The 23,736-nt window shown below is 33.2% G+C and overlaps 1 protein-coding gene across 3 annotated transcripts in view; it reads right to left on the bottom strand.

The window, feature by feature from the left end:
• The window catches only part of LOC142325276 (WD repeat-containing protein 48), a 68,568-nt gene that overhangs the window by 19,837 nt on the left and 24,995 nt on the right, over positions 1–23,736 (bottom strand). For all 3 annotated transcript variants that reach the window (XM_075366823.1, XM_075366839.1, XM_075366832.1), the window contains 4 exons: positions 23,060–23,200; positions 10,903–11,057; positions 4,589–4,774; positions 2,859–3,059 (listed from right to left, as the gene is read on the bottom strand). In XM_075366823.1, coding sequence (XP_075222938.1) covers positions 2,859–3,059; positions 4,589–4,774; positions 10,903–11,057; positions 23,060–23,200 — 683 coding nt within the window. The remainder of the gene's footprint in view (positions 1–2,858; positions 3,060–4,588; positions 4,775–10,902; positions 11,058–23,059; positions 23,201–23,736) is intronic.

Here is a 23,736-nt window from a genome sequence, read left to right as displayed (position 1 = left end):
CATTATAACTGATGTTTAGGTAGCTTAGTGGTACTACTTTAATATGCCATATACATGGGTATTGTAATACAGTAAAATAATAATCATTGAAAATAATAATTTATTTCTTGAAAATAAAAAATTCTTAAAAATTTATTTCTTAAAAATAAATTATTTATTTATTTATTGAAAATAAAAATAATTTATATAATATAAAAACACAAAAACAAGCAATAATAAATACAAATATGGTACAGTAAATGAAGATAGAAAAAAATTATAAAAATTACTTTTTCTTCAAAAAGCCGGTTATTTTGAACATTTTGTATAGTAATACAGTTTCTAAAGGTTCTTTTTTAAATAAAAACAAACACTCTTTGTTTTTTCATTAGAAATTTCTGTAAAACTGCGGCAAATGGTTCTCATTGCTGCTAAAACTTTTGGGAGATTTGGTAGGTTGATGTCGTCATCGTTGTCGCTATTATTACCTTTGTTGTCACTACCTATATCCCTATCTATTTCTGCTAGTACTGAAGCCACTAAATCATTATCTGTTACAGTTTCATGTGTTTCTAAATCTTTGTCAACCTATTGATAATCTTCAAACAATGCATTTGATGACAACTGGTCTTGCAGAATATTACCCCATTCCACTAAAGATTCTTCTTCACATACAACATCAGTAACTTTGCCAGCCTGTAGTAAAAATCCTGCATGTCAAAAGCAATTTTTTACAGTCAGCAGAGAAACTTCATTCCATGATCTGTCTAACATAATAATAGCATTCCAGAATAGTTATCTGTATTTCCTTTTTTTGAACTAAATCCTGCATCATTTGTAAAATTAGGTGTTTTTTGTAGTGGACTTTCACAGACTTGATCTAAGGCCCGTAAGACTGCTGTTGTTTTCGGTAGTAAGAACACTAACTTCAGACACAGAAGATTTTCAACATGTGGATGAGCCAGACAGTTGTCAATGAGCAGCAGTATTTTGTCATTTTCAATCTTTAATTCATGGTCCCATTTTTGTAACAAAGACATAAAAATATCACTTGTCATCCAAGCTTTCTTGTTACTTTCATACATAACAGGAAGCAATTTTAAATTTTTAGATCATCGGGGTTTAGCACTTTTCCCCATAACCAGAAGTTTTTTTGTCAGTTCCAGTCATATTTGTCGTAATTAGCACTGTTAGTCTTTCTTTTGATAATTTTACCCTCAACAACGTTTCACTTTGAAACCGAAGAGTTCTTTTTGCTGTCAGTTTAAAAAAGACTGGATTCATCCAGCATTATAGATTTTCTTGTTCGAATAGCCCTCTTTCAATTTTGGCCAAATGGTTTCTATTCATTTTTCTGACATACCGGTTGGAACTGCTGTGGTCTCACCACTTATTCTCCCAGACACAACATTGTGACAATGATGGAACCATTGTACCCAAGCTGAAGTTATTTCATGTGATCTACTGAATTTTTCAGAAAAATTGTTCACCTTAGTTTGCAACACAGGGCTGCTAATAGGGATATCACTAGCCCTCTGATATTTAAACCATTTTAAAGCGCTTGGTCTACATCATTATATTAACAAGGCTGTAATTTTTTTGATTTCATAGAATTTTTTGTTTAAAATTTTTTTGCGGTTCTTCCATATTACCGATATTGTTAGATGACCTACGCCTAATTCTTGGGCAATGTCTTATTAGATTCGCCATTCTCTAACCGCCAGATAATGTGTGCCTTTTCCTCTATCGTGAATGTTTTTGCAAAGCCATAATTAAATCACTATTAAATGAATTACAAAGGATACGTAAAATAAAATACTGTACCTGCATAGTATGATATGCTCACAGCAAAAGATTAAAAACAATTGAATGCGGCTGCTTCATTTTACAATAATCTGGTACAAGAAAAAGATAAGAAAAACAAGAACTATAATACATATGCAGGTAAAAAGGAAAAGGTGACTCATTTTAATCATCAAAATATTTCTGTAGCAATAATGTAGATATACTACGTTACTGACGAGTCAATTCCGTCAGTCATTATAAGTGATAAAATGTTGCATTGCAGTAGAAAAAGACAAGTTTTTGGTCACTATATCCGATATCACTATAAACAATACTTACATTTCATTAAAACATCTCAATTGTTTTTGAGTTATAAAAAAAAATGACTGATAGACAAACAGCAACCTCCTAAGCACTTCTGGATAGGTTTATAGGAACTTATTTTTTTCTTAATTTGATGTAAGGAATCTATTCTCAAAGTTTCTCCATGTATTTCAGGGACACCAGTATTATATATATATAAAACAAAACATATGTAAACTGCAATGAAAAAATACATAACATACACAGATATAAAATATTAAGTACTATATTATTTACAACAAAAAAAAACCTTTCAGTGAAAGTATGAGATTGTAAGAATAGCAATGCCAGAAAACAAAATCAAAGGAAAATTCTTTAAAAAACTTATTCAAATTTGTTATATTACTATAAATTTTTTGATATATTAAATCATATTTGATGAAAATGAAAAAGATTTACTGATAAATTTTCACCCCCAACTGTCTGATATTTTGATCACAAAAAAGTGTGTGTTATGTAAAACTAGCTGGAAGTATCATCAAAATCATAGGTTTTAGTTGTGACAATATTTTTGCTCATAACAGTGTTTGTAAATTGGTAAACTATAATGTTGGAGGAATAATTTGTTATTTCACAGTTCAGGCCTTGGTCTCCTCACATTCTGATTAAAGCATTTGGCATAATACCATGGCAAACCAGTCTGTCCTGGTGGCAGAGGTTCATTATTGCTATTTTGAGAACAAAAAAAAATGTGTTAAAGATGGTTGAGTGAACATAAAATTATTTTTTACCTTAAGAACATCATAAATAGCAACATTGTTTTCGGTATCTTGAGTTAATATGTGACGTTTGTCATTAAGAATATGAGAACGTCTGATTGCCGGGCCACCTTTTATCACAGCTTCAGGTTTTAAATTAACAGGTTTCATACCACTGCAATCAACATCATCACCACTTCCCAACTCTGATAATGAATCTCGTTTTGGTACCAACTGAAATAAGTAAGAGTATAATAATAGTTTGATTCGGACACATTAATATATTTATACACATTCGCAAGAAAATAAAAAAATCCAATCAATAACAAACTAATAGCTAAAAGATTATAAAAAAAGAGCATGCACATCCTACACGTCTTAGACCACTGGATGTCAGTTAATACAATAATACTGGATACAGGAAGAACAAAGTAAGTAAATAAACCTTCTCAAACTGACTGACACATAAATATGTCAGTTTTCTTAACTTTTTTCTTTCTTGTTGAAGAAATTTTTCACTAGTCATCAGATTAATTTGTTATAAATGTAATCATTTGTTTTATCTATATGTATTATTATTATTATATCATAATTATTACTGATTCGTTTCAAAAAAGGGTCGACTTCACTGCATTTAAGCTGCATATTGCAAAAATTGGTTTTTTGGGTTAACTGAAACTCTTTCAATTCATTTGGAACCCAAATAACAAGCTTCTTAATGAGTCCAAGACAGTTGATGTAATTTTCAATTGTTGAATGTAATACAATTAATCTTTCTGCGATCTGTTGTATAGTTATAGATTTGATTCAATTATGACTCACATCAATTTCAGCAGGTTGACCAGAACATTGGACATCTTGAAAAATCTTGGACATCTGAGTGAAAAATCTCTAGAACAAAAATTTTTAAACTAATTCTGGCACTTGTGTTCTATTATGCAATCAAGACCACAACCTTCACATATTTTTTTGTGTCTTAGCAGCTTTCTTGCCTTCACGAAAAAAAGTAAAATATGTTGAAAATGTTAGTTTTTGCATTCCATATTAAAACTGACCATAAACTTAAGAGGTGCAAAGAAAATTATGTGCAATTTTTTTCTAAAGTATGCTAAAAGTGACAGATATCAAATGCCAAAAGAAAATATGACAACATTGACAGGACTCCTTCAAAACAAACATAAGGCTATCTATTTGTGAAAACCAAGATTAGCTTCTTTTCTACTGTATAGGCTTAGGTTTCATTCATATTATTTAAAATTCACTATTAATGAGATCATTAATTAATTTTCATTTCAGATAAGACTTTTAAAATTTAAAGATCTTCAGCTTCGGTCGGATTCACATTCGGCTCCTAATAATTCAGTGGCTCCACACACAGAATACAAGAATACACAGAATATAAGCAAGCTCGTTACTTCATTCAGACAGTCCTCATCCAGTCCGGTTCAAGTCCTCATCCAATCTTCTACAAGTCTACTACAAGTCTCAAGGACTCAATAAGTCTTATTACATGATATTACGTTTATTAATACAATAAATTTATGGAAAGTTAATAATGTTATACATATGAATATATTTACAATTACAATAAAAATAATTATAATCGCAAGATCATAAAGACTTAATTTATTTAAAGAATCAGCACTATTTTTCAACACCTACCCAAATAGTAAAAGGAAAACAACTAGCTTAACAATCTTATATTAATTAAAAATCTGATTCAAAATTAAATAAAAGTTATGTAATATAATACAAAGTAATACCCAGTAATTAATAGTAGATTCAGAAGTTGCAATCCACAGTCCAGAAAAGTCAGATGTAGCAGCCATCTTTAGAACAGGAGCACTTTCTTCACAAATAACAACATGTCTTCGAGGATTTCTGACATCTGACATCACCACTCGCCTATCTCTTCCACCAGATATAACATGACTAAAGCCTTCAGTTGCCTACATATCACAATTAAAAAAATAAAAATAAACAAGGAATTTTCTAAAGAAATAATAACAAATAAAGCACTAAAAAAATAATAAATAATATTATACTATTTTTATCCTTCCTAACAGAAAATCATGTTATAGTAAAAACAGATTAAAAATGTCAATAAAAGCAACATGCATGAGGCAGACTGAAAATATCTCTGAGTCAAATACTAAAAAACAGCTTGCTTTCATATACACTTCTTAAATTAAAACTCTCCCTCTATGAATCATGAGACTTTGCCGTTGGTGAGGAGCTTGAGTGCTCAGTGACACAGAGTAGCTAGACCGAAGGTGCAACCATATCGAAGGGGTATCTGTTGAGAGCCAGATTAAGGAATGATTCCTGAAAGAGGGAAGCAGCTCTTTCAGTAGTTGTTAAAGGTGTAGGTCAGAATGACATAAACGGCCATATCAACATCACTCAATCTTCTGAGTACTCCACAGCTGAAAGGAATAGAAAACTACAGCTGCTTTTTTCCAAGAAAATGTAGTTCTCTGCATTTTCATAAAGTAATGATGGCTTCCTTGGTAAAATATTCCAGAGGTAAACCAGTCCTCCGTTCGGATCTCCGGGTGGGGACTACTAAGGAAGGGGTCACCAGAAAATTAAAAAATAACATTCTCCGAGTCGGACTGAGGAATGTTAGAAGTCTAAAAAAGGTTGGTAGGTAGAAAATTTAAAGAGGGAAATGGAAAGGATAAATGTAGATGTAGTAGGTTAGCGAGGTTTGGTGAGAAGAGGAAAACGACTTTTCGTCACGTGATTTTAGAATAATTAATTCAGCTTCAAATAATGGGCAAGCAGGAGTAGGTTACATAATGAACAAGAAGATAGGGAAGAGAGTAGAGTATTTCAAACTGCATAGCTATAGAATCATTGTAATAAGGATAAAATTAAAACCTAAACCGACAACGACTGTTAACATCTATAAGCCTACAAGCACCCATAATGATGATGAGATAGAGTGTATACGAAGAAATTGACAAAGCAATTAAACACATAAAAGGAGATGAAAATTTAATAATAGTTGGAGATTGGAATGAAAGCACTGGAAAAGGTAAGGAAGGAAATATAGCGAGTGAATACAGGCAGGGCAAAAGGAATGAAAGAGGGGACCAACTTATTGAGTTTTGCATGAAGTATAATTTAGTAATTGGCAAAATTCAGTTTAAAAACCATAATAGAAGAATATCACACAGAAAAAGCCCAGTAATACTGCAAGGTATAAGATAGATTAATTCATGGTTAAACAAAGATTTAGAAATCAACTGCTTGACTGCAAAGCATATCCTGGAGGAGACATTGATAGCAACAATAATTTAGTAATAATGAAATATAGATTGGGGTTTTAGAAACCTAAAAAAAAAGTTTCAGAAGAATTGATGGAATTTAGAGAAGCTTGAGGAAAAGAAGGTAACGAAGATTTTTGAGGAGGACATCACAAGTGGTCTGAGTAAAAACGACACGGTAGAAAATATAAAAGAATGGAAGAATGCTAAAAAGGAATTTCTTAAATCAGCAGACGCGAACTTAGGTGGAACAAAGAGAACTGGTAGGAAACCTTGGATATCAAGAGGATATATTGTAGCTGATGGATGAATGTAGAAAGTATAAGAATTCTAATGATAAAGAAAGTAAAAAGAACTAGGAAGTATTGTGGGTGAATACGGGCTGGGCAAAAGGAATGAAAGAGGGGACTGACTTACAGAGTTTTGCACAAAGTATAATTTAGTAATTGCCAACACCCAGTTTAAAAATCATAATAGAAGAATATACACATGGAAAAAGCCAGGCGATACTGCAAGGTATCAGATGGATTATATCATGGTTAAACAAAGATTTATAAATCAACTCATTGACTGCAAAGCTTATCCTGGAATAGACATTGATAGTGAACATAATTTAGTAATAATGAAATGTAAATTGGAGTTTAAAAACCTGAAGAAAAGGTGTCAGATGAATCAGTGGAATTTAGAGAAGCTTGAGGAAGAGGAGGTAAAAAAGATTTTAGATGAGGACATCGCAAGAGATCTGAGTAAAAAAGATAAGGAAGAAAATGTAGAAGAAGAATGGGAGAATGTTAAAAAGGAAATTATTAAATCAGCAAAAGCAAACTTAGATGAAACAAAAATAACTGGTAGAAAATATAATTATGCTAGTGATGAAGAAAGTAAAAGGAACTATCGAGAATTAAGAAACACTATAAACAGGAAGTGCAAACTAGCGAAAGAAGAGTGGATTAAAGAAAAGTGTTCAGAAGTGGAAACAGAAATGAACATTGGTAAAATAGACGAAGCATACAGTAAAGTTAAGGAAAATTTTGGGGTACATAAATTAAAATCTAAGAATGTGTTAAACAAAGATGGTACACCAACATATAATATGAAAGGCAAAGTCGATAGGTGGGTGGAATATATTGAAGAGTTATATGGAGGAAATGAATTAGAAAATGGTGTTATAGAAGAAGAAGAGGAAGCTGCGGAGGATGAAATGGGAGAAACAATACTGAGATCTGAATTTAAGAGAGCATTAAAAGATTTAAATGGTAGAAAGGCTCCTGGAATAGACGGAATACCAGCAGAATTACTGCGGAATGCAGATGAGGAAGTGATAGGTGGATTATACAAACTTGTGTGTAATATTTACAAAAAAAGCGGAAGTTCTGTCAGACTTCAAAAAGAGTGTTATAGTCATGATAAAAAAGAAAGCAGGAGCAGATAAATGTGAAGAATACAAAACAATTAGCTTAATTAGCCATGCATCAAAAATCTTAACTAGAATTCTCTTCAGAAGAATTGAGGAGAGTGGAAGAACTGTTAGGAGAAGACCAATTTGGTTTCAGAAAAAGTATAGGTATAAGGGAAGCAATTTTAGGCCTCCTCAGATTAATAGTAGAAGGAAGATTAAAGAAAAACAAACTAACATACTTGACATTTATAGACCTACAAAAGGGATTCCATAATGTAGACTGGAATAAAATGTTCAGCATTTTAAAAAAAAATTATGGTTCAAATACAGAGATAGAAGAACGATTGCTAACATTTACAGGAACCAAACAGCAACAGTAATAATCGAAGAACATAAGAAAGAAGCTGTAACAAGAAAGGGAGTCCAACAAGGATGTTCCCTATCTCCGTTACTTTTTAATCTTTACATTGAACTAACAGTTAATGATGTTAAAGAACAATTTAGATCCGGAGATACAGTACAAGGTGAAAAGATAAAGATGCTATGATTTGCTGATGATATAGTAATTCTAGCTGAGAGTAAAAAGGATTTAGAAGAAACAAAGAATGCCATGGATGAAATCTATGCATGAACTACCGCATGAAAATAAACAATAACAAAATGAAAGTAATGAAATGTAGTAGAAATAATGAAGATGGACCACTGAATGTGAAAATAGGAAGGGAAAAGATAATGGAGGTAGAAGAATTTTGTTATTTGGGAAGTAGAATTACTAAAGATGAACGAAGCAGGAACGATATAAAATGCCGAATAGCACAGGCGAAACGAGCCTTAAGTCAGAAATATAATTTGTTTATATCAAAAATTAATTTAAACATCAGGAAAAGATTTTTGAATGTATATGTTTGGAGCATTGCTTTATATGGAAGTGAAACTTGGACGATTGGAGTTTCTGAGAAGAAAAGATTAGAAGCTTTTGAAATGTGGTACTATAGGAAAATGTTAAAAATCAGATGGGTGGATAAAGTAACAAATAAAGAGATGTTGCGGCAAATTGATGAAGAAAGAAGCATTTGGAAAAATATAATTAGAGACAGACTTATAGGCCACAAATTAAGGCATCCTGGAATAGTCGCTTTAATATTAGAGGGTCAGGTAGAAGGAAAAAATTGTGCAAGCAGGCAACGTTTGGTATATGTAAAACAAATTGTTAGGGATGTAGAATGTAGGGGGATAGCGAAATGAAACGACTAGCACTAGATAGGAAATCTTGGAGAGCTGCATCAAACCAGTCAAATGACTGAAGACAAAAAAAAAATTCAAACTATATACAAATCCTATAATAAAAGGTCATGTCTAACGGTACTCACAGAAATAAAATAATTGTGCAACTGGATTGGTGGATGCACAAAGTGAACAGCAATGAACATGGTAAAAGACCCTTATGAAAAGACATAAATGTCATACATTTATGTCCAGGCCAATATCAGATTGGCATCATATGAATGTTTAACGTTAAATGATGAACTGATCAGTGTTAAATGAAAACCTAAAAATTTACCATTCCATAATGTAGCTGAAATGCCATCAGTGTTCAGTCATAAATGTCAATATAAATTAATACAGAAATTACTTTCAATCACAACAAAGTGTTTTCAATTTGATGAAATAAAATTTATACTTAATAAATATAATAAACAATAAATTTTTTTTACAAACTTAAGTTGTGCGAAAATAATAACTAGATATTAAACTTCAGTAAAAAAAGGATTTTTTAATGAAATCTTTCAAAAAACTATATTTTTTTATTTCAGAGCTTAGAATTATACAGGCTCAACACATTTTAATTTTAACATAACTTCTGACAATTTCACCCACTGCTTTGATTGTATATGGTCCCCTCCCAATCAGTTTGATTTAAGTTTAGAATTATTCTGTCACACCAAAAATGAATGACAACTTAAAACGCATTATAATTAATATAAAAAAAATACAGTAATAAAAAGAAAAGTACTAAAATATTAATAAAGAAAAGAAAGGTAAAAAATATTGTAATATAAAATAATTGTCATAAGATTAAAAAAATCCTGTCAAAAAAAAATTATAAAAAAAAATTTTTGTGAAACCAGGAAAAGAAGTCAGCAAAAGAAATTATTAAAGAAAATTATATGAACCTTTTAAATTCAAACTATAAACAGATTGTTTAATAAAAGGTCAATATTTAACAGTGCTCTAACATATCACAAACACAACAGCTGTGCAGCTGGTTAAGGAATACGTGGATGTTAAAGTGAACAGCAATGAACCTGATACAAATATTGTATGTGGACAAACAAAAATTGCTTTAAATTTCTTCAATTGCCTCTCTCCACACTTAAAAAAAGATAGCTAACTTGAGATTTCATTACCATGAACAAAATGTAAGTCCTTTTACTTTATTGTGTCAAGCTCTGCTTCAAAGATATGAGGGTGGTTCAGAAAGTAACCTCAGTTTGGCTATAAATAAAAAACCTGTACAGGTAAAAGTATTTTATTGTATACAATTAACTATAGCTTTTAACTATTTTTCAACATAGTCACCATTTAAATTCAAGAATTTGTCATAGTTTCATTAATTAACTTCCCGATAAAATTCAGCCCCTTGGGTACCTAGCCAACCTTTCACAGAATTTTGAAGTTTGTTGTCATCATTGAAATGCTGCGACACACGCAGCTACTTCAACAGTCTACTGTTAAACTTTGAAGAAACTTAGGCAAGCCATTCAGAACACTGCAGTATGCTGTCATCTGGTATTTTTTTTTTTTGCATCACTGTTGTTTTTTTGCGGTGTTGACAACGCTTGCCTTCACAGTGCTCAAAGAATTCAACAACTTCTAAATCAATTCCAATGGGACATTTTTGATCATCCCCTTATAGCCTGGACTTGGCGCTGAGCGATCTTCATCTCTTCAATCAAACAAGAAATGGCTTGTGCCACAGCAATTTGATGACAATGAACTTCAAAATGCTATGAAAGATTGGCTAGGTACCCAGGCAGCTGAATTTTATGAGAAGGTATTTGTAAATTAGTGAAATGCTATGACAAATGCTTGAATTTAATTGGCAACTATGTTGAAAAATAGTTAAAAGCTGCAATTTTAAGTTGTATATAATAAAATATTTTTATATATGCAGGTTTTTTTATTTGTAGCCAAACAGAGGTTACTTTCTGAACTGCCCTCATATTACTACCATACTCATTCAGAACATAATGCAATTTCTTTATGTTTTTCCTGATTTTGGGTTTGAAATATTTAATTTTAATTTGATTAATCAAGCAGTACTGCAGTAAGTTCACGTTCAACTAATTTAATTTATCTATTAAAATGCAAATAACTAAATGTCGAATGTCATAAACACACTCACCAAAAGGGCCCAGACCCCTTCAGTATGTACAAATATTGTCTGAATACATTGTTGTTGACCTAATGACCATAATTTTATTGTACCATCTGAACTTCCAGACAAACACTGTGTACCATCCTTATTGACAACTAGAGCTTTTACATTATCTGAGTGACCTGAAAAAATAAAAAAATACGGCACAATAATCGTAATTAACAACTGACATATATAAATTACCAAGTTATCAGAAGGATACCCCATTCTTTCAACATATTAAGATAGCTATGTACTTAAATATCTGAGTTTATCTGAACCCTTTACAGATGATCTACAATGAATAAACTTCAACAATAAGCTGCTATATTACATCTTAGTGCAAGAACGATACTGAAAAGAAAAAAATAGTATGTTCCAACAACAAAATACTGTTAATGAGGTTATAAATAACATGTGAATCATAGAATCTGGCTTGGACAACTGTAGAAGGTAACTGAAAGTTCTGATTTGAAATAATGATATCAGCTTTCTAAGTACAAGAAATAATATAGAAAAAAAAGAATTACAAAAAGTTGAATCAACGGTTTTCAGAAATAATAAAAAAAGAGGGGGTGCCTGTAAAAATTCGATAAATGTGGATTTGATAAAAAGATCTCTCTTTATTTAGTTAAAAATTAAGCAAAAAGACCGTAATTTGTACTTAAAAGAGATGACTGGAAAACACACACAATGATTTAGAAAGAGGTACAAAAAAAGGTAACTGTAGAGAACTAGACAGAATCTGTATCTTTCAAAATATGCAAACATTTCTTTGGTAGCTGCTTATGTTACAGTACTGCAGATATTAAATTATAATTCCTATTTTATATAAGGATTTAGTAAAAGGATTTCTTATTTCATACTTTCTCATGGTTATAATAATATGGTGTCTGCTTTAATAGAAAGCATATTAATTTACTTCATATTAGAACCTCTGATCTAGAAAATAATCACATGTAGTTTGAAATTAATGAAGAAGAATGAAATACTGCAAATGTCTTAGTCGTGTTACACAGAATATGTCCTGAAGTTCTCCTGGGATTTTCATAACCTATTCAACTCGTGAAAATAATGGAAAAAGTTCATTTAAACAAGAAATAATATTCAAATCATTTCAAAATTTTTTAAAACATACTTGGCTTATCAAAAACAAAATGATCAGCTTTTGTCATAATCAGTTTATGATATTTGATTCTGAACTACCAATTCAACCACAATCAATTCAACCACATTAACAAATGCACTTACCAGTTTATGCAATTTTAATCGATTTTCAGGTAAAAAATTATAAGAAATCACTAATTCTACCCTTAATTAACATCCTAAAAATTTCAGTATGAACTCAAATTTAATAGGGTAGCTGAAATCTGAGCAAAATCTTTCACTAGTCATAACTTGCAAACATTTTAGAAATATGTTTAAATGAACTTTTCCATTATTTTCTTGTAGAATAGGTTATGAAAGTCCTGGGATAACTTTGTGATACACCCTATATTTTATTAAAGAGAATTTTTTTTTGTTTTTTCTGAGTGAAAAACACTTTGGCATTATCAATGCCCAGACACAACATATTTATTAAAATAAAAAAACAGATATCACATTTTACTTCTTATTGAGAACATCTCAATTCCCCCCGAGGGGAGAAGATCCCACCTCGTAGCGTGTCCGGTCTCTACACCACCCCCTCCGTTCCTAGCCAGTAGTGGCTTTAACGGAGGACATCTTCTTGCCCTCAAACTGATTGCGCACCACAGCTTTCAGTTCAGGCCCCGCAGAGATGCCACCGATGCAGATGCCCCGAGGGACATCTGCATCGGTAAAGTTCACCCAGAGATAGTTTTATGTGTTTATGCCTTCAGAAAGAAGACAACGGATCTTATCGAGAACATCTCGATTCCCCCCCGAGGGGAGAAGAACCCACCTCGTAGCGTGTCTGGTCTCTACACCACCCCCTCCGTTCCTAGCCAGCAGTGGCTTTAACGGAGGACTTCTTCTCGCCCTCAAACTGATGCACACCACAGCTTACAGTTTAGGCCCCGCAGAGATGCCACCGATGCAGATGCCCCAAGGGACATCTACATCGGTAAAGTTCACCCCGAGATAGATTTACAAGTTTATGCCTTCAGAATGAAGACAACGGACACCTGCAGCTACCACGTCGCCCTCAAGAACTAAGCTAGAAACCTAAACGCAGAAAGAAGACCCCGCGTCTAGATCCTGCTATAATGAGCCACTTTCTGAATGTCTCAGATCGCACTAACAGCCTCAACAATAAACTTCCCACTAAAGTTTAACATCAAAATTTTGACCTAGTTCCCTTAAGAACCCCGCTTAGTACTCTAATGAGTTTCAATCTAACTCCGTTCTGGTCTGCCCAGGAGAGGAGAATAAACGCCTACTCCCGTACAGCGCCATCGCGGAGTCCCACGTGACATTCACCATCTTTCGCAATTGCCGCCGAGACTCCCTTACGTACCACCTGAGCAGCACCCAGAGAAGCCCCGCCGACAGTGATTTAGCTCAAAATGCCCCCGTCAGAGCGCAACCGCACCCGCCGGGCAAGAATAGTCCGGCCCACCGACAACGGCCGCAACTCCGCCGACAGCCTGATTCAATGCATACCACAAATACATCTAACCGAGGCACGCTGCCTAAGCGCCTACCTTCGGCCAGTCAACTGCCCAGGCGGTCCCTAGCCACCCAGGTTCCTAACACCTACTAAATTCCCTCGGCGGTCCTGCTCAGGGCGAGGAAGCGAAGGAAGCCAGCAACTATTTTCCACTCACTACGAGTCCTCCAGTTGACTCGTAGATCCAGAACAGAGTTTACTCTCTCGAGTTCCCTATTAACTCTGGTACGTTCAGCTTCGTACCGGGGACATATGTAGAGGACATGGTCCACAGTTTCATCGACCCTACAGTCCGGACAGAAGCCGGAATCAACCAACCTAAACTTAGCCAATTTGTCCCTAAATGCACCATGTCCTGAAAGGAACTGAGTGGTATGCCGATTGGGGGATACCCAGCTAATCGCTCGCAACTCTCTAACATCGGGGAATATACCATGCGTATAACGACCTGTTAAAGAAGTGTTCCACCTATCTTGCCAAGAGTCAAAACCTTGGTCTTCGATCTCACGCATACGCCCAGTAGTAAGAAGGCCAGCCTTCTTAGCAACATACCGCTGGCTACGTTCCGTAGCCGAAATATCCGCAGGTTTGATGCCTGCAATCACAGTTACCGCCTCTCGCGAGACAGTCCTGTAACCACCGACAACCGCTAACAAAAGAAGACGCTGGGCTCGTAAAAGAATGTCCCTATAACATTGGTACCGCAAACGATGAGACCAGACGGGCGCAGCATACAACATAATGGCCTCACAGACGCCTTTATAAAGAATCCGCATGGTACGGAAATTCAACCCCCAATCGGGATGGACCACTCTACGGACGCCGAAGAAAGCATCAATTGCCTTCTTCGCCACATACTGAAGGTGCTCCTTGAAGAGAAGCCTCTCATCAAGGATAACACCCAGATATTTCTGAAGGGTGACATACCTATTGAACGACCGTCCATCACAACCCGCGGATGGCGAGTTGCAGCTAAACGGCCCTTCAAAAACATCATAGTGGTTTTCTCCGCACTGAAAACCATCTTATGCTGAAGACTCCACAACCGCAAAACCCTACATGCCTGTGCCGCTCTAAGCTCGATCTCAGCACGCGAATTACCCTCAACCAGCAGCAGCCCATCGTCGGCATAAGCCACGACACGACAGCCGCCAGGCAAGCGCAACCGCATGAGAGAATCAAACTCGATGGTCCAGACGAGTGGACCTAATACACTGCCCTGCGGACATCCTTTAGACAGGGTCTTTCCTACTTCTGAACTGCCGTCACGAAGGACGACAGTTCTGTTCTTATCGAGAACAATAAAACTTCCAACTGCTACATAGCAACTAGTATGAAGAGCCGATACACACTACAGTAAATCAAATATCTGAGTATACTTGGACAGCCTTAAGAAAAAACAACACCCAATCTAAAATCTCCTTATTGTTGTCCAGGATTTGTCGAATGTTTTTGGGCAATTTATATTTAAGATGCAAGGCCACACAACTTACGCAAACCACAAGGATGTGGCGCAGAGTCAAGCGGCTGTCGCATCGTATGCATAATGGAGTGTTTTCTCCTGACATCAAAAACCCATGAGTAACTCTTGTATGTTCCAACTGCAATTGGCAAAGAACCACTTTCTCTTGGCAAACTTTTCTGCACGAGGAGTCCCATGGCATCACAGTATCTTTGATAAACTGAAGTTTGTTATCAATTGTAGCAGTCCAGTCACATTTTGCACAAATAGTATGTTTTACACAATTAATAAAGACAGATGTAGTAATATGAGCAGTGAAGGATGGTTGATTACATGAGTCTTTAGCAGCGGAATCTGCATGTTCTTTACCCAGAATTCCCATGTGGCAAGGAATCCAGCAGAAACTCACTTGTTTATTGCAATGGTTCAACTCAGTGATTGTATTATAGATCTTGGTAACAAGAGGATGTTTAGAATTCAAATCTTCTATAGCTTGGAAAGCACTGCACAAGGCACTGCATGTGACACTGCACATAAGAATATGGCGGCATTGTGAGTTAACGATATTCAAAGCCTTATTGATAGCGTACAGTTCAGCAGTAAATACGCTTGTAATATTAGGTAGACCAAACATATAGGTTCTGCCATTAATAACAAATGCGCATCCAATGGTATCATTCTCTTTCCATCAATTTGTGTATGTTATTGCACCTAGGTTTGTCGTGGAGAGAATATGGTAAAACATTTGTTGAAAAACAACAGGGGTGTTGATTTTTTATTGTATATCATAAAGTCTAACATAAAATTTACAAGATTGATTCTCCACGGAGGATATTAACATGGGTATGTTGGAAAAATAGAATGTGAGTCAACAATTATAAGGTGTAATAAATGTTGGGCACCCATAGATGATGCACTATAATGTGGATAGTCTTCATAATTTTGTAAATTAAGATTTGCAAGGACTGTGTTAAAAGCCAGGTGATTTGGTTAAGACGGGGGAAGTAAGTGATCCTGTCTATCCCAAAATGATGGTTCACCATATTTAACAAGTATGCTAGTGACAGGGCTTAATCTAAAAGCACCTGTAACAAGACAAACAAAAGCATGATGTATGACATCTAACATATTCAGCTTGAGACACTGAAGAGTAGGCAACACAACCATAATCTAAATGAGAACGAACTAAGGAATAATAATATACATGACCGATCGGCTCCCCAACTGGTTGCTAAGGACTTGCAGCATATCTAGAAGTTTGGAACAGATCGTTTTTAGTTGTTTGATTGTTTGACCCACATAAGATGGCTATCAAAAAATATACCTAAAAACTTTTCTGGCGAAATAGAAATTAGCACTCCATTGAGGAAAATTTGTGGAATGAAAGGGTCCTGCAGGCAAGAAAAGACTATAAATTTTGTTTTCTCAGGTGAAAAGGTAATGCTGATAACCTTGGACCAAGCTTCAAGGCGAGATATAGTATTCTGTAGTAGTCTCTCAGCTGTGGTTATTGAATGAGATGTAGTATACATAGAAAAATAAAGAACATGAAACATGTAGCTGCACACATTTAGTAATACTGTCGATGGCTACAATACACAAGGCTTAATACACTTCCTTGAGGCACTCCAATTAGAAGAGAATTAATTTAAATGGAATTAGCAGTGCTGATATAAAAATCAAATTCTGTTTTTGAATAATATAAATTATAAATCTATTTTATAGCCTACCTAAATTTTTATGGATTAAACAATTCATAAAACTGGATTGTTCAATTAATGTCCCATTAATTGAACAATCCAGTTTTATACAATTTCTTTTCTTTCTGCAATTTTAGAAAGTTTTAAAAATTTAATTTTAAAAAGTTTTACGTTTCTTATTCTCAATCACAGTCTAGACATACAAAAAAAAAAAAAATAGTCTACAACTTTTTTAAAAACTGTAATTTTTTCATGCTATAAATTTAAATATTTTTCATTTTGTCAATTTTTCTAATAATAGTAAATTACAATTAGCATAGATTGAATAAGGTTGTATTTTACTCTATAATATGGACATGCATATTAGTAGCTCTTTTTATTTAGTATTTTCCTCTTAAAAGTTACAATCTTTATTTCATTACCTACAATCTATTTTTATCTTTCATTGTAGATTAACATGAGCTTTCATAGTTTTCTCTTCAAAGAATTTAACATTGTAATGGTTTTCAAACAAGTAAAACTAAAGGTTTAATTTCAACTGTTTCATCCAAATATTATATTTTAATTACAGTTTTATAATAAATATAAAGAAAGATTAACCTTCATATTAATGAATAATTTAAAAACAAGTTATACAATAAACAATGATAAAAAACACATCATTCAGCTGTTTATCACTAGCCATCTAGTTGTTTAAAATAATGAAGATCCCTCTTCAGATTAAAAAGTAAATTAAAATAAACTAAACTGCACAGGAGAATGCACTTTGTAGCTAAGTAAAGCATATAAACAAGATCATCATATGTGACAAAAATAATAAAATTTTGTTGAAATAAGTGCTCAAAAATGTGTGTACTGCAATCTGTAAAAACTGATTACACAGATGATTCAAAATCCGGTAATCTTAAAATTATTAGTTTCATAATCTAATTAAAAAACATTAATTAATTAAGGGGGCTTGAGTGCTCAGGGATACAGAGTAGCTGGACCGAAGGTGCAACCATATCGGAGAGGTATCTGTTGAGAGCCAGACTAAGGAATGATTCCTGAAAGAGGGCAGCAGCTCTTTCAGTAGTTGTTAGGGGCGTGAGTCAGGACGACTTAAACGGCCGTATCAACATCACTCAGTCCTCTGAGTACTGCGCAGCTGAAAGCAATGGAAAACTACAGCTGCTTTTTTTTCCAAGAAAATGTGGCTCTTTGCATTTTCACATAGTAATAATGGAGGCGCCTTCCTTGGTAAAATATTCCGGAGGTAAAATAGTCCCCCGTTCGGATCTCCGGGTGGGGACTACTAAGGAAGGGGTCACCAGAAAATTAAAAAATAACATTCTACGAGTCGGAGCGTGGAATGTTAGAAGCTTGAAAATGGTTGGTAGGCTAGAAAATTTAAAAAGGGAAATGGGTAGGACAAATGTGGATATAGTAGGAATTAGTGAGGTTCGGTGGGAAGAGGAAGGTGACTTTTGGTCAGGTGATTTTAGAGTAATTAACTCAGCGTCAAATAATGGGCAGGCAGGAGTAGGTTTCGTGATGAACAAGAAGATAGGGAAGAGAGTAGAGTATTTCAAACTGCATACGATAGAATCATTGTAATAAGGATAAAATCAAAACCTAAACCGACAACGATTGTTAACGTCTATATGCCTACAAGCGCCCATGATGATGATGAGGTAGAGTGTGTATACGAAGAGATTGATGAAGCAATTAAACACGTAAAAGGATGAAAATTTAATAATAGTTGGAGATTGGAATGCAAGCATTGGAAAAGGCAAGGAAGGAAATATAGTGGGTGAATACGGGCTGGGCAAAAGGAATGAAAGAGGGGACCGACTTATAGAATTTTGCACGAAGTATAATTTAGTAATTGCCAACACCCAATTTAAAAATCATAATAGAAGAATATACACTTGGAAAAAGCCAGGCGATACTGGAAGGTATCAGATAGATTATATCATGGTTAAGCAAAGATTTAGAAATCAACTCGTTGACTGCAAAACTTACCCTGGAACAGACATTGATAGCGACCATAATTTGGTGATAATGAAATGTAGATTGGGGTTTAAAAACCTGAAGAAAAGGTGTCAGATGAATCGGTGGAATTTAGAGAAGCTTGAGGAAGAGGAGGTAAAGAAGATTTTTGAGGAGGACATCGCAAGAGGTCTGAGTAAAAAAGATAAGGTAGAAAATGTAGAAGAAGAATGGGAGAATGTTAAAAAGGAAATTCTTAAATCAGCAGAAGCAAACTTAGGCGGAATAAAGAGAACCGGTAGAAAACCTTGGGTTTCAGACGATATATTGCAGCTGATGGATGAACGTAGAAAATATAAGAATGCTAGTGATGAAGAAAGTAAAAGGAACTATCGGAAATTAAGAAATGCTATAAACAGGAAGTGCAAACTGGTGAAAGAAGAGTGGATTAAAGAAAAGTGTTCAGAAGTGGAAAGAGAAATGAACATTGGTAAAATAGACGGAGCATACAGGAAAGTTAAGGAAAATTTTGGGGTACATAAATTAAAATCTAATAATGTGTTAAACAAAGATGGTACACCAATATATAATACGAAAGGTAAAGTCGATAGATGGGTGGAATATATTGAAGAGTTATACGGAGGAAATGAATTAGAAAATGGTGTTATAGAGGAAGAAGAGGAAGTTGAGGAGGATGAAATGGGAGAACCAATACTGAGATCTGAATTTAAGAGAGCATTAAAAGATTTAAATGGCAGAAAGGCTCCTGGAATAGACGGAATACCTGTAGAATTACTGCGCAGTGCAGGTGAGGAAGCGATTGATAGATTATACAAACTGGTGTGTAATATTTATGAAAATGGGGAATTTCCATCAGACTTCAAAAAAAGTGTTACAGTTATGATACCAAAGAAAGCAGGGGCAGATAAATGTGAAGAATACAGAACAATTAGTTTAACTAGTCATGCATCAAAAATCTTAACTAGAATTTTATACAGAAGAATTGAGAGGAGAGTGGAAGAAGTGTTAGGAGAAGACCAATTTGGTTTCAGGAAAAGTATAGGGACAAGGGAAGCAATTTTAGGCCTCAGATTAATAGTAGAAGGAAGATTAAAGAAAAACAAACCAACATACTTGGCGTTTATAGACCTAGAAAAGGCTTTCGATAACGTAGACTGGAATAAAATGTTCAGCATTTTAAAAAAATTAGGGTTCAAATACAGAGATAGAAGAACAATTGCTAACATGTACAGGAACCAAACAGCAACAATAACAATTGAAGAACATAAGAAAGAAGCCCTAATAAGAAAGGGAGTCCGACAAGGATGTTCCCTATCTCCGTTACTTTTTAATCTTTACATGGAACTAGCAGTTAATGATGTTAAAGAACAATTTAGATTCGGAGTAACAGTACAAGGTGAAAAGATAAAGATGCTACGATTTGCTGATGATATAGTAATTCTAGCCGAGAGTAAAAAGGATTTAGAAGAAACAATGAACGGCATAGATGAAGTCCTACACAAGAACTATCACATGAAAATAAACAAGAACAAAACAAAAGTAATGAAATGTAGTAGAAATAATAAAGATGGACCGCTGAATGTGAAAATAGGAGGAGAAAAGATAATGGAGGTTGAAGAATTTTATTATTTGGGAAGTAAAATTACTAAAGATGGACATAGCAGGAGCGATATAAAATGCCGAATAGCACAAGCTAAATGAGCCTTCAGTAAGAAATATAATTTGTTTACATCAAAAATTAATTTAAATGTCAGGAAAAGATTTTTGAAAGTGTATGTTTGGAGTGTCGCTTTATATGGAAGTGAAACTTGGACGATCGGAGTATCTGAGAAGAAAAGATTAGAAGCTTTTGAAATGTGGTGCTATAGGAGAATGTTAAAAATCAGATGGGTGGATAAAGTGACAAATGAAGAGGTATTGCGGCAAATAGATGAAGAAAGAAGCATTTGGAAAAATATAGTTAAAAGAAGAGACAGACTTATAGGCCACATACTAAGGCATCCTGGAATAGTCGCTTTAATATTGGAAGGACAGGTAGAAGGGAAAAATTGTGTAGGCAGGCCACGTTTGGAGTATGTAAAACAAATTGTTGGGGATGTAGGATGTAGAGGGTATACTGAAATGAAACGACTAGCACTAGATAGGGAATCTTGGAGAGCTGCATCAAACCAGTCAAATGACTGAAGACAAAAAAAAAATGTACATCTTATGAATACTAAAAAAAAAAAATCAAGCTCATTAACGAATTATTAATAGCCAATGAGTTTAGATTATGATTTACACAGGGATTTAAATTAAATTTAAGAGCCTTAGTTCACTGAATCAATGCCTGAAATTTAAATCAATAACAATTTCATTAATTTTTTACTATGCGTGTGAAAATATATAACTGTTGATATGTAGGTGATATCCTTATATTCTTTTAAAATAAGGGAAATAATAATTATTATTTTTTTTTTTTTGAATAGAGCAAGAATGAAATCCTATGGCACACTTTTTAAAACATGAATTTGTTACATCAACTTCCCAGCTTTACCTCTTATTGCCTATTAACTTGCAAGTTAGAAATTACAACAAAGCAAATGGGAAAAATTTCACAGTAATTTGCCAATGCCAGTGTTTATAGATTATAACATCAATGATAAAATGTTCTTTATAATGTAATATTACAAAATGAAAGTTTTAAATTTATTTATCTAACTTTAAGAAAGATTTTTTAATATAAATTCCTAATATACAACAAACAGGAATAATAAAAAACAAGTAGCCATGTGAATAATATTTGAATTTGCTGTAAATTGTACAAAAAAATATTCTAAGCAATAAATTGGTTTTTTAAAAAAAAACCACACCTATAAAACAAAATTAGGTAATTGTGAGCCTGAACGTCCTCAACCTTAATCTTTTTCAAATTGAAGTATGTTGAAAAATATATATTTAAAAAAAATTTATTGTAAAAAAATATATTGTTGACTATATGATGGAGTTGCCCAAATCAGCTGATAACAACGCTACTGCCATTACAAATTTTAAGGAAGAATACTAAGGTAATTTCACTCTTTCAACTTTTGAAACTAGTATTTTTATTAATTATATAACATATTTTTCAACATACTTCAATTTGAAAAATATTAAGGTTGAGGACGTTCAGGCTCACATTACCGAAAATTAATGTAATACAGTATTTTTTAACGTAATTTATAACATTAAAATTTATAAATCAAATAAAAAATTAATTAACAGTAAGTTAAAACACTAGAATTTATTAAATTAGTACATGGTCAAATGTTTGTGCAAGTGCCCACATGGAAATTTTACCAATTTTTCTGTGGTGCCTAGCAGAAATTCTATGCAAAAAAAGGTGTATTTATTAATACAATATATTAATAGAAGAGTAATAAATGGTTATGTAAAATAAAAGTTATTTAAAAAAAAGATTACTGGATTTAACTTATAACACAATACAGTCAAAAATGTGTTTTTAATTGTAAAAAGGTTTCAAAGAAAAACTATTTTTAACCAAAATTTATATTTTATTTGAAAAAAAATCACATACACAATCTGAATATTGCTAATTAGATTGTGAGATAATATGATTTGAAAAAGTCCCTTCTCCATTCTGTTAAGTTATAAAGCATGAGCAATGAAGAAATTTTTATCCAGTGACTCTTGAACAACATAAGTTACAAACTTAGAATTCTGATTAAATTTTTGTAAATCATGATTCCTTGAAATAAGAAGTAATAATGAATAATTGTAATTTAAAAAACTGTTCAAATATTGTATGTAAAGTTATGAATATAAGTTACTGTTAGCAATGCCACTATAAGTTACTGTTGCAAGTGCCTAACAAAATTAAATAATTGTCAATAATGTTGAGGCAGAGTTATGAGCGACAACTAAATCTGACAACTGAAATTCTGTAATGAATTTGAAAATAAACAAATGATGACAGAAGACTTAATTTCTGAAAAATATGGCTAAAAGAGAGTAATTAAATAAATAAATGTAAGGCTTAACAGAAATCAGGAATTTTTAAATGATTTTTATAAGATTTTTTTTTACAAAAAGTGATTGGAATGCAGTTACTATTATATTGCAATTTACAATTATATTTACAATCAATAGTGAATCTACTGATTGTTTTTTAATCAATTAAATGGTGGTATTAATGATAAATAAGAAAAGAAGAATTTATATCTGTTGGTGAGGGCAAGTTTATTAATTAGAGAGGGTATCTAAAGGAATTTTCACCAACCACTTCAGAAAGAAAAAGAAAATATATACACATTAATAAGTGGAATACTATCATGCAAACAGAAAACATATCAGTGAGTATTACTCTTACTATCAACTTACCAATAAGTTTCATTAATTTATTGCAAGATCTAGGATCCCATACTCTAAGAACTTTCTCTGTACTCCCAGCAACTATTACAGTACCAGCTGGATTCATTGCCAGACTATAGATGGAATTTTTGCTACCATTTAATGAAGAAGCTGAAGGTAAAATAAATTAAAAAAATATTATTAAGATAAATAAATATTATTAATTTTTTTTATATTATTTTATATATGATCCAAAGCATATAATATAGTCATTTATTTTGCACTAATGTACAAGTATTAATCTTATGTATTTACTACATATAAATATGTAATTATTATATTTTCTCATGCATTTGAAAATCTGTCCCTTTACAGTAGTTTTTATTCTTACTTTTTTCTGTTACTAAAATAACTATACTTAGTGCCTTAATGCCTGGCCCACTAACACATTTATAAAGCAATTTCTACTATTTTTTCCTCAAATTCATTTTAAAACTATTCATTAAAAAAAAAGTTCCTTCAAATCTTCTACATTCTTCTGTATTATTTAATTTTGTCATTCTTTGCCTACTGATATCCATATTTTACTGTCATTAAGTATTACACTCACATGGAGAGTAATTACAAATATAAAGAGGAGTTATACTTGATACTGGGAGACATATTTCCTACAAGTAAGTTTATTAGTGCTAATCTGCTTTTGATAT

This window comes from Lycorma delicatula, chromosome 1 (genome assembly GCF_047948215.1).
Source record: "Lycorma delicatula isolate Av1 chromosome 1, ASM4794821v1, whole genome shotgun sequence".
Taxonomy (NCBI): Eukaryota; Metazoa; Arthropoda; class Insecta; order Hemiptera; family Fulgoridae; genus Lycorma; species Lycorma delicatula.
This window is presented reverse-complemented; position numbering and strand designations above follow the sequence as displayed.